This window comes from Callospermophilus lateralis, chromosome 3 (assembly GCF_048772815.1).
Source record: "Callospermophilus lateralis isolate mCalLat2 chromosome 3, mCalLat2.hap1, whole genome shotgun sequence".
NCBI classification, from domain to species: domain Eukaryota; kingdom Metazoa; phylum Chordata; class Mammalia; order Rodentia; family Sciuridae; genus Callospermophilus; species Callospermophilus lateralis.
Window position 1 is genome coordinate 134,117,676 of NC_135307.1, and position 16,577 is coordinate 134,134,252.

At 41.4% G+C, this 16,577-nt stretch overlaps 1 protein-coding gene across 1 annotated transcript in view; it reads right to left on the minus strand.

The window, feature by feature from the left end:
• Abhd2 (abhydrolase domain containing 2, acylglycerol lipase) overlaps positions 1–16,577 on the minus strand; it is a 102,011-nt gene that overhangs the window by 19,557 nt on the left and 65,877 nt on the right. Inside the window, exon 6 of the mRNA XM_076851374.2 lies at positions 4,834–5,017. Within this exon, the coding sequence (XP_076707489.1) occupies positions 4,834–5,017 (184 nt within the window). The remainder of the gene's footprint in view (positions 1–4,833; positions 5,018–16,577) is intronic.

A 16,577-nucleotide genomic window follows, 5' to 3' on the forward strand; every position in this document is an offset into this window, starting at 1 on the left:
GGATGTGCATCTAGGCAATATTAAAAAATACCTTGAAGGCAATATGCTTCATGAAACCTTAAAATTAGAGTACATTATGTATTTTCCTAGAATGCTATAATACCAACATAAGAACTATTTTTACTTGGGCAAGGAGGGGATTCCCTTCTAGGCTTTGCCCAGATACGATCATGTTTTCTCTTTTTTCATCCTGTAGATCAGAAACTCTATACCCATTAAATAATATCTTCCCATTTCTCCTTCCCTGCAATTATATTTTATATAGCTGTACGCTCCGCTAATTTTAATGTATACATTCTGTCACATTATATATTTTTCTTGATGTTTTTAAATAAAAGCTATCTGTAGTAGTTCCACTGAGTCAGTGTATCATAATTAACTATCCCCCAAGCTGGACATTCGGATTATTTCTAACTTGATGCTACAAGAGAGAAGTAAGCAGAGGAAGCCAAACCAAGAGTAGCCTAAAGGAAAGGGCAGGGCACAGACATGTGGGCAGTCCCAGGCAGACCACCAGCACAGTACAGGGCTCGTGGCTTCTGAAGAGGGAGGTGGTCTCTAGCCCAGGCCAGCAACTGGTTGTCTTTCATAGGCGGAGCCAACCTGAGGAGAGGCTATAACCTCCATCTAGTTCAGCTTGAGAATATGAATGGAAGAAAACCAAGCCCTTGGGGAGGGGGCTAAGAGTCTTTGATACCTGTCTAACTGGGCCTTGGTACTTCTATTGGGGTAGCAGGATTTGGAACTCAGGCTAGCATAAGAATGGCCACCCACCAACTCCCTTTTTTGCTTAGAATATTTTTTCTCAGGGTATATATTTACAAGAATAGATTAGAATTAAGGGTACATACAGACCCCCTCATTTTTCTGATTAAAAACAATAAGCGCAACAACAAAATAAACAAGAATCTTCAGGTGCTAAGGGCAAACCATTCGGTCAGTTTAATAACCCTGTAGTGGAAAATCTGTTATTTCTGAGGACCTTGTAGCTGGTGTGTTGGTTTGTGGCCTTATAAATATCATCCTATTGTCATTAAATGCGATAAGGTCCTCAGATGTTGATTATTTTTGTTTAATCAACAAAATGCTTTTGTTTTAATTATAATTATTGGCCAATTCTTCAATGTCAGATTTTTTTTTTTCCCTCAATACTGGGGATGGTCTACCACTAAGCTGCATCCCCAGCACTCTCGCCCTCTCTATTTTTATTTTTTTATTTTGACACAGGGTCTCTCTAAGTTGCCTAGGACCTTGCTAAGTTGCTGAGGCTGGCCTCAAACTTGTAATCCTCCTGCCTCAGTCTCCCAAGCTGCTGAGTTTACAGGAGTATGCCATAGTGCCTGACTTGCAATATCATATTTTTGAGAGCTTTGTCAGGAGAGATTGATTCTATCAAACCAAAAAAAGGTTCCCATCCCTCCTCCTTAAGCTCCATGAGGGAGCTTATTCAGGATTGTGTTTCCAATGCCCAGGAGGAAGTCTAACTGAAAGAATCAATGCACGATTTCACCTATCAGTAATCTTCTGGTCCCACTGAGTCTCTCTATCACACTCCTGTCTGGTCACTACTCATCAATGAATTTATCATCAAGTATCTTCATAGTGAAGTTTCAGCTAAATAATTAAAGAAGATAGACTATGTCTGACCATGCAGCCTCCCTAGGCTGATTGGTAGCTGCTTATGCTGAGAGAATATGTTAAGGTCCACTACATATCATGGAATATCAATCAGGACAGTCCCCCCACCCACCATGTGCAGCATGTGGTAAGATGTAAGCTGGTTTAGCAGCAGCTAGACTTTGCTAACTATAGCAAGCAGGTGGTTGGCTTCTCTCTGAGCCTTCCATTGGCTCTGGCGAGGCTAGAAGGGAGGGAGGCGAGCTACTAAGTTTGAGAAGCCAGAAGGAGGGGAGTAACTGAGAAGGCAGTCCTCCAGGCTCAGCTAGAAAGGATTTACCAGAAGCACGAACTCCCGTGTGGCCCCTGCAGGCGCAGATGGGCCCTCCCACTCCACCTCCATGTAAGAGGACACAACAGGCACAGCTGCCATCATCCCAGTGCCGAAAAGGATCATCACCCTCAAGTGTTGGCAGGAAAAAAAAAAAGGTTATATTGGTTTAAAGGACAGAACTGTCCCTTTATTCATTCAGAAGATCTGGTTGAAAGGTTGAGGGTACCTGAGCCTCAGGTAGCATCAGCATACATGGGACAATGGTGCCTGTCTGACCTGCCACAAGTTTCCATGTGTGGAACTGTATGATCTTAGCTCAAACATTCTCTATGCTCCAGAGAAGAAAGTTGCCTGTTTTTCTCCTTACTGCATAAGGCTGATGTGACCATATGTAATTATGTGTATGAAATCTTTTGAGAAGGGGCAAAATACAAAGCATCTTGCAGGTTCTAGTTTCCTACCTTCCTTAACCTGCTTTGCCTTAGTTAAGGACACTTGTTTGCTGACAGTGTGTGTCATGTACTCTTGTCAACAGCAGATGGCGCTACTGCAGCAAAATGAAATTATTGATTTTGCGTTTTGAAGAATAAAAAAGAAAAAAAGAACAAACTTGTTAATCTTCCTATTTATCAAGTCCAAGGCTCTTTGAATATCCAGTCAGCATCCACAGCAAGTTCACAGAAGCTGGTTAGGAAAGGAATCTAGTGATTTCCATTTTCTAGGCTTGCTGAAAATTGTGCCAACTGTCAGAACCTCCCAGCTCTCCAGGCCCAGCTCCCTCCGATCTGCTGGTAGGCTGGTCCCTTGCTCATTATTTCCTATCCCCGTGACTGGGCAGGATGGGGCTTTAGTTAGCTCTGGTTACATATGGCTATGAACTTCGGAGTTGAGCGTTTCCAGTCAAGCTAAAGTAAAGGAGCATGTCCTTTCAAATGGCTTCCCAGTGTCCCAAAAGGAAGATGAAGGGCCAACCTAGTCCTTAGATGCCAGAACTGGAGAGACCTCTGAGGCCACCACATCAGTGTCTCCTAAATGTGGCTAAGATCAAGAGTCACCTGTGAAATGTATCCAACAGGCAGATTCCTGGGGTCTCATGCCTTAGACTTCATCAATCAGAATCACTAGAGATAGTGTTCCCCCCAAACTGAATTGATTTCTAACATTATCTCCAAAGTGATTCTCAATGAAACGATAGCCAGTAGTTCACCAGACTGGTCTTTGTGATCCACTAATCTAACCCACCTCCTTCATTTTATAGTAAATAATAATAATAATAATGATGACCCAATAATTAAGAGTTCTGAGTTCCTTACATTCTATGTGCTAGGAACTGTTCTTAGTACTTCTACACATTAACTCATTTACCTACATAATGGTGCTATGCACTGGGGACCATTTCTTATTATTGTCCCCATATTGCAGATGAGGAAGACTGGAACCCCATTCTTGGAAAAATTTCATTAGGGACATTTGTCATGTCTGCTTTGGGTACATTTGAATCTTTCTTTTTGGCCAGCTTCAAGTTTAGGCAGAAGTTGAATTTGGGGCCCACATTTGCCCTCTGAATATGCTGGCTTCAAATTCCAGCAATATCTTTAGAAAGAATACAGATAAATTTAATCCATCAGAATTATGAAATGGGCTTAAAATGCAGCATGAAAGATGTAAGTAAGGCAAAAGGGAATGACTTTTACGAAGTATAAAGACTATCTGGCATTAGACAGGATCAATAAAGAAGTTTTGTTTGTTTTACTTCCTTGTGCAACTTTGGATTTATTCAAGAGATTTTTTAAAATTGGTCATATAAAAGACATTATAATGAAGAGTGACTATAGGAAAAAATAGGGTTTTTTTTTTTTTTTTTTTTTTTGCAGGGGAGGTGATACTGGGGATTGAATCCAGGGTGTCCTACCAATGAGCCACATCTCAAGCCCTTTTAAATTTGTGAGACAGAGTCTTGCTAAATTGTTGAGACTGGCCTTAAACTTGCAATCCTTCTGCCTCTGACTTTTAAGTCACTGGGATTATAGGTATGCACCACTGTGCCTGGCTAGGAAAAAATACAAATGCATCTGAAGAGCCTAAAGAGAAGTGTGTGTGTGAGTGTTTGTGTGCTCAGATTTGGTACTTTACCACTGAGCTATATCCCTAGACTTTTTTGTTTGGACAGGGTCTCGCTAAATTGCTTAGGACCTTGCTAAGTTGCTGAGGCTGGCCTTGAACTTGCTACCTTCCTGCTTCAGCCTTCCAAACTGCTGTGATTATAGGCATGTGCTACCATGCTCAGTGACAGCACCAATCTTGAGGGGAGTCATCCTATAGGTGTCTGTGGGCAGGAGACCACCCAGTGGGTCAATGCCTTTGTGAAGAGATCTGGGATGCCTAAGAGATATGAATACTTGCAGGTGAGGATGCTTGTAAAATGGTTTCTACAGAGCCCTTCCAGATGCCATCTGAGACTTGGCTCTTACACAGGTAGGAGACATGTGCAATCATAAGGCCCTGCTCTCAGGTCCTAATTCACAACTTCCTGTGTCCTCTCCTAAACCCATGGTTCTGCCATATTCCTGAAGCATGAACACAGTAGTCACCTAACAGATACTCCCTAGGGAAGAGGCAGCTACTAACAGACCTTGGCTCACCCAATTATAGATCTGATCCTAACATGCAGCTGCATATATCAGGCTTATAGAGTTTTCTATAACAACTCCAATGTATGATGTAAAATCAAAACAAGATGAGACCAAGACTCAGAAACTTCTTCTCAGTCTGCCATGGTGTTCTCAAACCATGTCTGGTGCATTGGGACATCTCAATAAACAAATGCTAACTGAAAACCTGAAGGAAAAAAGAAGTATGTGCACACAGTGGAGATGACTCACCTCAGTGCGCTGTACCCCTGACACACGCTGACGCAGCACAGAACCTTTTCTTGGTTTGCCTGGGTCTCCCCCAAGTACTTGCACACGATGTTACCACCCAGGCTGAAGCCCACAACAACCAACTGGGTCATGGGATAGGTCTTCTTAATGTAGTTCACCATGGCTCCAAATTCCCATGTGCAGCCTGTGGGCAAAAAACAGGTGAGGTCACTCAATCATTTTAGGTGCAACAAATGTTGGAGAAAATGCAAACTGGAAGGTTACTAAATTGGTGCAAATATACTAAAAGACAAGAAATTTATGTGTGTTTTGAGGGAGGGTAGAGGGAGATAGGCAGACAGAAACTATTCTTTGGCTACTTAGAAGTCTCTCTTCCCTCCCCCAGTATTAAATAAGCATCAGAAGTACCCGCAAGCAGAGGTTCCATGTATCAAATAGATGCTCCTTTAAGGATGGGTCATAAGAAACTAGTTTAGATGCTCATAGATATTGGAATAGATTCAGGTGTGCATGAATACATATGTTCACATACAAATGTAAATAAACCAAGAGCAAATCCCTTCGAGAATAGTTTCATGAGCTACATTGGGATGCTATACGCAGGTGGACAATGATTCATGTGTTAAGAAAAGTACCAAGTGGCTGTTATTTACAGGATCTTCTTGTCAGTGTAGGGGAGGGAAGGAAAGGCAAACTTAAGTCCAGAGGGATGGCCAGGATGCTCTGTAGGATTAGGATAAGATGTTCTTTGTGACGTTGGAACAGGGTGCCAAGGGAGGCAGCCCCATTCAGAAATACTCAGAGGAGCCTTCTGGATGGAGAGGTGTTTGCCTAGTTTGCTCAGGAGGGATGACCTCAGCTGGTGTCCCCTTGGGAAGCTATTGGAACTATGCTGTGTTTCTACAACTTTTCTTAGAAGAGGAGACAAATGGCCATATACAAGTAAAGTGATTCACCACATCCTTCTAAGACCCAACCTCAGACTGCAGGGAGCCAACTTAAGTAACACCTACCGGGGAAAGTTAGGAATGTTGGCAGGAAGCATATACAAAACAGATTGGTGATGGGTGCAGTGGCACACACCCATTATCCCAGGGACTCGGGAGGCAGAGTTAGGAGGATCATAAGTTCGAGGTTAGCCTCAGCAATTTATTGAGAGCAATTTATTGAGACTGTCTCAAAATAAAAAATAATAAAAAGGATGGGTTTGTAGTTCAGTGGTTAAGTGCCCCTGGGTTCAATTCCCAGTATCAAACCAAATAACCCAGACTGGTATGAGAAGAGAATGAATTTACAGTAGAAAGATGAGTTGCTGACCTGGGGTCAGAAGTTTTGACATCCCTAATGGACTTGGACAGTGTCTTCCCTAATCAGCAAGCGATGCCTGGGGCAAGCTCCCAGGTATCTGTCTTCCTTTTGTGGTGGGCTGCAGACTGAGTCAAACCAACACATGCAGGAGTTCTTAAATTGCAGTATGCCCAGAATCACCTGGACAGAGTGTCAGAAATGGGCAATCCTGGGCCTTACCCCCAGGAATCTGAACAAAAATTTTTTCAGCAGTCAATTCATGCATAATGTACAGAATTCCAATGACATAAATGATGCTTAAAAGGTAAGTTTCCTATTCTCTCTCTCTCCGTCCCTTCCTCCCTCCATCTCTCTTTTAATACCAGTGGTAGCATACACATTCTTTAGTACCTTGCTTTAATCCCTCTACAATGTCTTGGAAACCATTATATATCAGTACAGTTGAGACCTATGCTCCATCTGGGAAGGAAGCAGGTCTCTCTCACTCCAGTGAGATGCTAGAGGATCAAGTTTCCTACTTTTCTCCCTCCTGCACCCATCAGGCTGGGACAATCTGTAGTCTTCAATAAAGATGCCAATGAACAGAATGGACCCTCTGAAGGGTCAAGAATCTGGTCCAAAGGGAACTGGCTTCTTCACTCTGGAATTTGAAAGGCCAGGCTTTCATGCCCACTTAGGTCAAATTTATCCAAATTTGTCTAAGATTTTTTTTTGATTTTTTTAATATTTATTTTTTAGTTTTTGGCAGACACAACATCTTTGTTTTTATGTGGTGCTGAGGATCGAACCCAGGCCGCACGCATGCCAGGCGAGCGCGCTACCGCTTGAGCCACATCCCCAGCCCTATGTCATGCATATTTTATCACAATTAAAAAAATCATTCAAACAAGGATCTGTAGCTTAACACTTGGAAAGGCCATGCTAAATTTCTGGATTTTTCTTTAAAGCAGTGTTCTTTAATCTGATTGTATATTTGAATCACCTGGCCCAATAAAAGCTAATGAGCCAGGCCTAATGGTACATGCCTAAAATTCCAGTGGCTCAGGAGACTGAGGCAGGAGGATTGCAAGTTCAAAGCCAGCTTTAGCAACTTAGCAAGACTGTCTCTAAATAAAAAAGTACACACACACACACACACACACACACACACGTACGTATATATAAATGGGCTGGGGATGTAGCTCAGTGTTTAAGCATCCCTGGGTTCAATTCCTGGTGCAAAATAAAAATAAGATAAAAATAAATGCTAATGCATGGACCTCCCTCAGAATCATTAAATCAGAATGTCTGAGGGTAGGACCTGGGCATGGGTATTCTTTTAGAGGATCCAATTTGCCTGGTACTAGGACTGAGAACTACTGCTCTAAAGATCAAGGACCTCACCAGCTCAGACCAAAATGAGAAAGTATTTTTTGAGGCACCCCCTCTTCTATGTCTGGACCATCTCTTTTCCAACTTCCTTCCCTTCCACTTGCAATAAGCAGCCTTCAAAGATGGGGGGCACTGCACAGACTTTGGAAGTATCTGAAGCGGAGATGTCAGACTGGTAGCAACTTTCTAAAAATATCCTCACTGCAAGGCTTCTACAGGGGCCAGTCCCCACTCAACACAAAGAGATACACCCTCCAGACTCATCAAACACCTGGCAAAAACAAGCTTTAAATCCTTAAATATATACAATTACTTGCTAGTGATCTTTCTTATAAAAAGTGAGTCAGAAAAGCTAAACGGAGGTTAAATGTCATCACAAGAATGATATATTGGCCCAGGGGTTCTCAAAGTGGTCCCTGGGCCAACAATATTAGCATTGCCTGGGAACTTGTTCAAAATACATGTTTCTGTGCCCTGCTCCAAACCTATTGAATCAGTTCTAGAGATAAGTTTAAACAGAGAGCTCCTTGAAACAGTCATGGGGGCCCCAATTCCAGAGTTTTGGATTTAGGAAGTATGGGTAGGTTAAGCATTTGCCTTGTATCACAATTCTACATAAGTAATAGTACTTATGTATTGTTAGTTTTATTGTACTGTTTAATTATTGAAAGTCTTATTTTCCCCTGATTCCTTTTAGACCCATCTATCTTTATTCAGATTCGATACTAATTATTTGAGACCTAGCGCAGATGTTCAGATGTCACTGGGGCAGTTACAAAACTTGGATTTGCTATACCACTGAGGAACAATTAAAGCTTATTGTGTAGGCACTTGGGGAGTTTCCTTTTAATTAAATCTAAACACATCTGATCTGGATAAAAGGCCAGCCTTGTCTGATGCTGGACAAGCTGTTGGGTGTTCCATGAAGAGCTGCCACTTGCCCCAGGCAAGGGTAGGGCAGAGACATGGTGTGCCTGCCTAGCTCCAGCTCCAGGATCAGCCTTCTGGAAAACTGGGTCCTCCTGGGACCTCCACCTGATGCCAGTTACCAATACCCTCAGTGCCTGGGAGCCCCTCCCTGGCTTGTTAGGTTACCAAGAGCTACAGTAATCGGTTTTTTAATACGAGGGAGATTTTAATGAAGTTCTAGATATTTAATCCTTCTGGGATTAGCACTAGTAACACGATTAGATAGCTAATCTCATTGCAGCTTTTCAAAGACAGGATGAAATTTAATACACTGGCCTGGCCTTAGAGAGAGGAAGATAGGGCCATCCTGGAAAGGCCACCTGCTGAAAGTAGGAAAGGCTTGGTACCTTTTTCTTCAAGCCCGCACCCTCAAAGGCAAAGGCTTTTTGAAAGCTACTATTTCAAAAGCCACTTTCCCAAATGACACTAACATGACTAAGTAGGCTAAAATACAAGGACCCAGGGACTTAGTGTTCCTTGTTCATGGAGACTTTGAGTCATCTCCGCATTCCCCATGCCAGGCATGGGCCTGGCACTTGGTGGGTGTGCCACAAAATGTTAGGTGGATAAGAAGGAAGTCTGATTCATATGGAATGACAACACATAGTGTTGGCCAGTGTGACTGCACAGCGGGTGGGAAACAAGCACTTGAATGTCTTTCCCACTAAGTTTCATCCGAGAGAAAGACATGGTCAGGCTAAGAACATGGCTCACTGACAGGTGGGTGGCTAAGAGGCCTGGCAGCCTGTCACTTTCATAGCGAAAGTATGTGAGTCATTTCTTAAAGCCAAAAGGGAAGCTATTACTAAATTGGGTCACTTGGGAAGAAAATAGCTGTAGCAATAAGGTGGGAGCCCCTCTTTGCCCATCACTTTAGTTTGCCTGGGTCTCATCTCTGAAACAAAAACGAGTACTTTTGGTTTTGTTTCTCCAGGTATAAACTGCCTAAAACTGCCCTCTTATAGCTGCCATCTTCAGCATTCAGATCTCATTCTGAAAGTGCAGAACCTATCATCACTGCCTCTCCACAATTCTGCTCTGGATATGACCCCCTTGCATGTCCTGAAGCTCCCAGCCCTGACTCTCAGCAGGTGGTCTTGCCAGATGCTGGAGCTTCCATATTTTACTCCTTTCCCTTGTATGTTCTCTCTCCCTTCACCTTTCCCCACCTCCTTCCTTCTCATTGTGTTCTTCTGCCAACATCAACTTGACTATTTCAGGCAGAGGCAAATAATTCATATTTATCAATCTGGAATCATGAACACGATCCCAAATTGAATCTCTATCAATTAAAATGCTAGATATGAGAAGTCTATAGAAATATCTAGGTTCATGAGCTAATCAAATATTATAAGATGGATTGAATAGTAGAAAAAAATTGAAGTTTCTTTATTATATGTATCTCCTTTATGGTGAGGAATGACTGTCCAATCCTAATTTGTCTCAGTCCTGGAATCTGCCTGTTGTTTTGATGTGGTTGTTAATAAGGTCCTCTCAAAAATGTCCCAGTTGCGATATTATATTATATAGTCACCTCAGGTCCAGGGCCTCTCTTCTCAATTCCAAGATTGAAAGGCTGCTCTCTAAGCAAAGTAAAATTTTCTGACCTTACCTACAAGTTCCAAAAGGTATTTTAAAAACCAAAAACTTCTAGGGTTAAACTCAATTAAAGAGCTCCTTCTCTAAGCAACAGAATCCCAATGCTGTGATTTTAGGTACTTCTCAGCTTGATGTCTAATGCTAGAGAGTCAAGAATTTAGAAATAAGGAAAGGACTCATTTATTTATTATTTATAGTTAACTCACAGTAAGAATCAATTTAAAACTTTTGAGCCCATTTTCAATGCCAAATGCTTGGTGTTCTGGTCAGAAAAGGGTGTTAAGTTCTTAGGAGGCTGATGGTCATAAGGGATTTGGCACCCTATAGGGGCCAAAGCTAGGTTATTTTTATTCCTGTCACCTGATATAGAAGAGACATAAAAATTTTAGTTTTTCTCTCTTCAAATCAAGATCAAACTCAGGACCCTTTATTGCTCATCTCTTAACTTTCTGGCAATAAAACTTTAAGATATGAAGATCATCATCAGCTGGAAAATTCTGGCTTCAGTTCACTCCTTGGCTGATAGCCATGATCCAGTTATAGTTTGCTCTGAGTATAAATACAGGACTCTTAGGGTATGAGGCTCTTTGCAAAGATAGGCCCTGAACTTTCTGGTCCCCAAACGTCACTGACAAAACACTCACATTCTAAACATTGTCTGGGTTAGAAAATCAATTAAGTCAATAAAAAATAAGCCAAGTTTGCACTGCAGCAGTGTTCCAACTAAAGAGTAGGCTGTTTGTAAATAATATACTTCAATACCATTTTTAAGACTTCTCCGTCTTCCTTCTTTTCCAAGTGCTATTGATTAAGCTCATCCACATCACAGAGATGGAACCTGGCCTGTTCCAGTGTAGTATCCCATATTTCTTATTTACCAATAAGACAGTTTAGTGAACTTTAAGACAGGTTGGAAAATTTCACTATGGTGGGTGCTACTAGTCATCCTAATAGGTTCACATTTTATTTTTGGCCAGATCAGCTAATGTCATTTAATTTAATTTATTACAAGAAATATTTAATATTTTCTAGTTTAAAAAAGTCTATGAACTATACTGAGGTAAGTAGAGGAAATTTTTTTTTTTTTAAAAAAGAAAATTATGTTTAGAAGGTTAAAATACAGTGAACAGAGCATGAACAGCAATTAAAAAATCTTGCCAGAACTAAGTTTAAGAGTTTACTCCAGGGCTGAGTTGTAACTCAATGGTAGAGCACTTGGTCAGCATGTGTAAGCTCCTAGGTTCAATCCCCAACACCACGACTCACACCCGAGTTGACTCTATTTGAATATTGAAACTAATAACTTTTGAGCTAGAGATGTGTGATCCAACCAGGTTTGACTAGGAGGCCCATCCTGAAAGTCCTGCAGCAGGAAAGCCAGCATTGCTCCTTCAAAATAACTCTCAGAGCCTGGTCACCCCTGTGACCACAGAAAGAGACATAACTCAGACCAAGCTCAAAAAAGGAGAGAGCATTTTGCACTAAACAAGAATGGTGTCTCAAATTAGTCCTTGTGGAAGTTCAAATGTCCGTAAGAGGTCACTGTGTGAAGCTGCTACAAAGGCAAGGTTGGTTAACTGTTCCAGTAAACACTTGCCTCTTCTTTTCTAAGTTGGCTCACAGAAAACACAAAAAGGACTAATAAAGACAATCATCATTGTCATTGTCTGGTATCTGCCGGACTCTGTGCTTTTTGTTGTTACTGCTGATTTCCCCCATAATCTTCTTCAACTCTTTCACTAGGCATTCAGCCCCCACCTACGAGTCTCTAAAGAACTGGCTCTTGCCCTGTGCAGGTCTTTCCTAAGCAGATCTAAGAGAGGTACTAGATGCAGAAGATTAACAGAAAATAATACAACAGTTAAAAACTAAGATCTGGTTCTTGTCCCTGAAAAGTAGATACTCTTTTTGGATAAAGATACTCTTATTGGTAAATACTCTTTTTGGATAAAGCCAGAAAATAAGCTTAGACTGATTGTAGCCATATGCCCTTTCCTTAACCACGTTAGATGTGAGGTGCTCCTTATACACTGGGAGCTTCCTGAAGGCAGGGACTTAAATTTATACCTATATCTTCATTATAGGGGATGGCCCCATAAGGCTCTGGAGGAAGCTGGATGAATGAACCCAAATCTACCAGGCCCATTTCTGGATGGCTTTAAGCAGCTCTCAGGTGTTCTTTTGCCTTGTATCTAAAATGCATCTGAGTGAGACCTATTTCCTAACACCTCAGAAGTATCAGCAGGATGCACTTTCTAATATGAAAGGGAAAGTAGCCCATTGTTCTGGAGCATGAACTCTCAGACAACAGCTAGATCGCCTGAATTTGAAACAGGGTCACCCATTCCTGTCAGCCTTGTGATGTGGAGCATTACTACATCCTGCTGGATCCTCATCTGTAGAAGGGAAATGACTGGTTTAATTTGTAAGTACTCAGGACAGTACCTGGCACAGAGCAAACACCATGAAAGTAACAGCTATCAATACAAACTGCCACCAAAGTGGGGCAAAACCTTTTTGAATGTTCAAATATCTTCCTGCTCCTCTCTATCCTAATGAACCATATTCTAAATAGGAAATTAACACAACAGCAGAGGTGTTATTGAATTGGGGTTAAGAATCATACAGTTTAACCAGGTGTAGTGACATACACCTGTAATCCCAGCTACTGATGAGGCTGTGGCAGGAGACTTGCAAGTTTGAGGCCAATCTGGGCAACTTAGTGAGACTCTGTCTCAAAATAAAATTAAATCAAGTTGGGGAGGGGGAAGAAAAAGGGGTTGGGATGTAACTCAATGGTAAAGTGCTCTGGATTCAATCCCTAGCACCTCCCCAACCACCACAACAACAACTAAAATCACAGTTTGAATACTGGTTCTGCTTACTAATCACATGACCCTAAACGAGGAACTTAACCTCCTCAAGCCTGTGATATGGGGATACTAATTATACCTACCTTTGAGGCAGTAAATATCAAGTGAAGCACACACACAAAATCCAGCACATTCCTGGCATTTATTAGTGTGAGATAGATGGTGACTACTATCATGAAGGACTTTCCTTAATGAATTTATCTTTGAAAGGCAGCACCAAGCATTCTGAGAATGCCTAATTATCCACTTAGGACGTTCTTCTGAGCAAGAGAGAGATCTGTTTTCAACCATTTCTAATCATATCAGCAAAGATGGCTAGTAACAAGGGATTAATGCTTGCATGGATTGGAACAGAGTTAGTTTGATAAATAGGAAAAGATCTTTTGTAATTTTCAAAGAGAGGTCTGAGAGGGGTACACAACAGGAAAAGAAGAATATAGTGTTTTCATGTCGAAGACCTTTATTGATTTCTTCTGGTGAAGACAACTATTTCAGAAAGCCAAAAGGGTATTCTTGGTGACTTGAATGGCTGGCCTCTGCTCTAGAGATGTGATTTGCACAAGGGAGGACTTGCAGAACAGTAAGACACACCCACTTAGACACCATACATTCACAAACTGCCATTTCATGTCCATCACCTGGGTCCTCATTCAGTCAGCAGGCAGTGGTGTCTAAGGAGAGGAGCAAAGTCTATGGTTCAGCAGGATTCTTGGCAATGGGAGCTACCACAGGACTGCAGCGTGTCTTTGAGAACTCAGAATGTCACATCCAATGCCTCCCAATGTCACATCCAATCACTCCATACAGCACAAAGACTGCCTGTTCTCACGGAGTAGACTTTTTGGGTGGAGAGGCAGGTAATAAACATATAAACAAACACATGTGAATATAAGTTCACAAATGATGAAAAAAAAATACTGAACTTCAATTCTCAAGTCCTTTGAAAAATGTCAAGAGTGACATTAAGTGGAGGTTGACTTGGGAGGTTGGAGCCACATTACGTGGGGGGAGGAATCAATGAAGGACTCTCTTGAAAAGGTAAAATGTTGGTTGAAACTCAAATGACAGGGAGGAGCTGTGTAAAGGCCACAGGATGGCCTTCCAAACTGAACTTGGATGGACCTGAGATAAGCAGGCTCTGGAGTCCCTCTAGCACTTGGTGATACCAGGGCCAGGCCCTGGCACCCACTCATACGCTTAGGGTGGGACCATGCAGCCTGACTTGTTGACTGCAGCGTGTCTTGAGGACCCAGAATGCCTCCCAATGTCACATCCAATCACTCCATACCGAAAAGGAAGCTGGCTTAGTTGGGGAAGAAAGAAGATTAAAAGAAGCATAAGAACCTATCCGCCAATTGAACATATTGATGGACCTGACTCGAATCCTGGAAGCAGGCAAGAGGAGCAAGTCCCATCTCCCTCTTTCGGATTTTATTTAGCATCAGCAGAAGTGAAGGTTTCTTGTTTTATGGAAAAAAAAATCTGTGTCTCCCTGATAATATCCAACTATATTTTATACAAAAGAAGACATCCACACCAAATTTTCAAAATAAAGAGGTGGAAAGAGTCCCATTTGCATCTATTTCTGGTAGAGACAAGACTGGTCAGAGTAACTGTTATGGGGTAATGACATGTGGGGTTTATTCTGGTTTCATTCTACTATTATCCCTACTTCTGCATATTTTGAAAATTTCTCTAATAAAAATTAAAAGCAAAACAAAACTAAAGAGGAAATGGAACAAGTCTTATGTCTGTGGCTTTGAAAACCTAGGCTGAACCAGGGGCTCCCCAGGAGCTGGCATCCAGCCCTGGGATCTTTAAAAAGTTCCCAGGGGGAATTCTACTATTGAGCGAGTGTACAGCCATGACCTACACGAGGAAACCTAGGAGTTTCAGAAAAATGCCACATTCCTTAAGAAGAAAAGTACTGTACAAATGAACTTTTCCAAGTTAACTTATAATTATTAATTCTATTAAAAATTATAATAAACAGTGCCAGAGTTTGCTAGTATCTATTTTCCCTTCCTGGAAGATGCATCTCTACCTCAATGGAGTTAGGTTTGGCCATGTTGTGTACTTTGCCAATAAATTATGAACAGGAGTGACCTCTATGGTTTCTCAGAAGCTTCAAGAGTCAGGTTCTTTCCACTCTTTGTGAGGCTGGCTCCAGCTGGTGGCTGCTGCTCCAGCCTAAGCCCTAGGATAGTAATGATGGGGACCCGGAACCCCCTGCTGGGCCACGAAGGATGTGTCCTGTGAGGCAGAAAACATCTTTGTTTTTAAGAATATGGGGAATTGTTTGTTCCCACAGCATAATCAAATCTATTATCTCTGACACAAATTTAACATAGAGCCTGAGTAAATAATTCTAAAGTCCAACAGAATGAAATAGAAAGACAAGGAGAGAAAAGCACACCCTGAAGAAGCAAGAGAACTGCTGGATATTAGGCCAGATACAAAACAATACAATAGTAAACAATAGTAATAGTACTTACAAAAAGGCACAAAACAATAGCAATTAAAAGTTAATGACATTGAGCATGGAAACAAAACTCTACAGATATGTTTTTGCTAATTTAAAAAGCCCATCCATGAATCCCAGTGGCTTCGGAGGCTGAGATAGGATGATTGCAAATTTGAAGCTAGCCTCAGCAGAAGTGAGGCACTAAGCAACTCAGTGAGACCTGTCTCTAAATAAAATACAAAATAGGGCTGGGGATGTGGCTCAGTGGTTGAGTGCCCCCGAGTTCAATCCCCAGTCAAAAACAAAACAGTGATGAGGGTTTTTCAGTTCCAGCATGTTAACTATTGAGCTGCCTCAGTTTACCTATCAGAAGTAATAAGCCTGTCAGGCAAGGTGTTGCATGCTTAAAATCCCAGCAGCTCAGGAGGCTGAAGCAGAAGGATCTTGAGTTCAAAGCTAGCCTTAGCAACTTAGCAAGGCCCTAAGCAAATTAGTAAGATCTTGTCTCTAAATATAAAAAAGAGCTGGGGATATGGCTCAGTAATGAAGCACCCCTCAGTTCAATCCTGGTACCAAAAAATAAAAATTAAAAAAAATACATGTATATGTATTTTAATTTTATATATAAGTATAAAAGTAATAAGCCTGGGCTTTGCCTTCATGCACAAGGCCACGTTCACTAAAGGAGTGCTCTTTATCCACCAGTCCAGAGAACCATTTATTAAAAACTCATAATTTTAAGCTAAAATAACATATATCAATGGCACCAAAGGAAACACTAGCATTTCCTTTCCTTGGTGTCCTCCCAGCTACCATAGATGGTTTACATTTTAGATTTCAGTATTGTGTGTGACTTCTGGATTTTATACCCATTAAGGTCACATTTTTTTAAATCTTATTTCCAAAGGGTATAAGAGGCACTGTAAAGTTAAAGGATGCATCGATGTATTCAATTAAATAGCAGGGCTAGAAAAATCATCCCAAGTAACCTTTCGGGAAAACTACCAAAGTAAAACAAACAGTAGGAATTCACTTCTAAAATTCTGATGAAACAAAAATGTAACAAATAAAAGGAAATGGGGAAATGGGGGGTGACGGGGACAGGACTGATGTGTTCCCTAAATGGATCCACCTCAATTGTGTAGATTTTTTCATGCTCA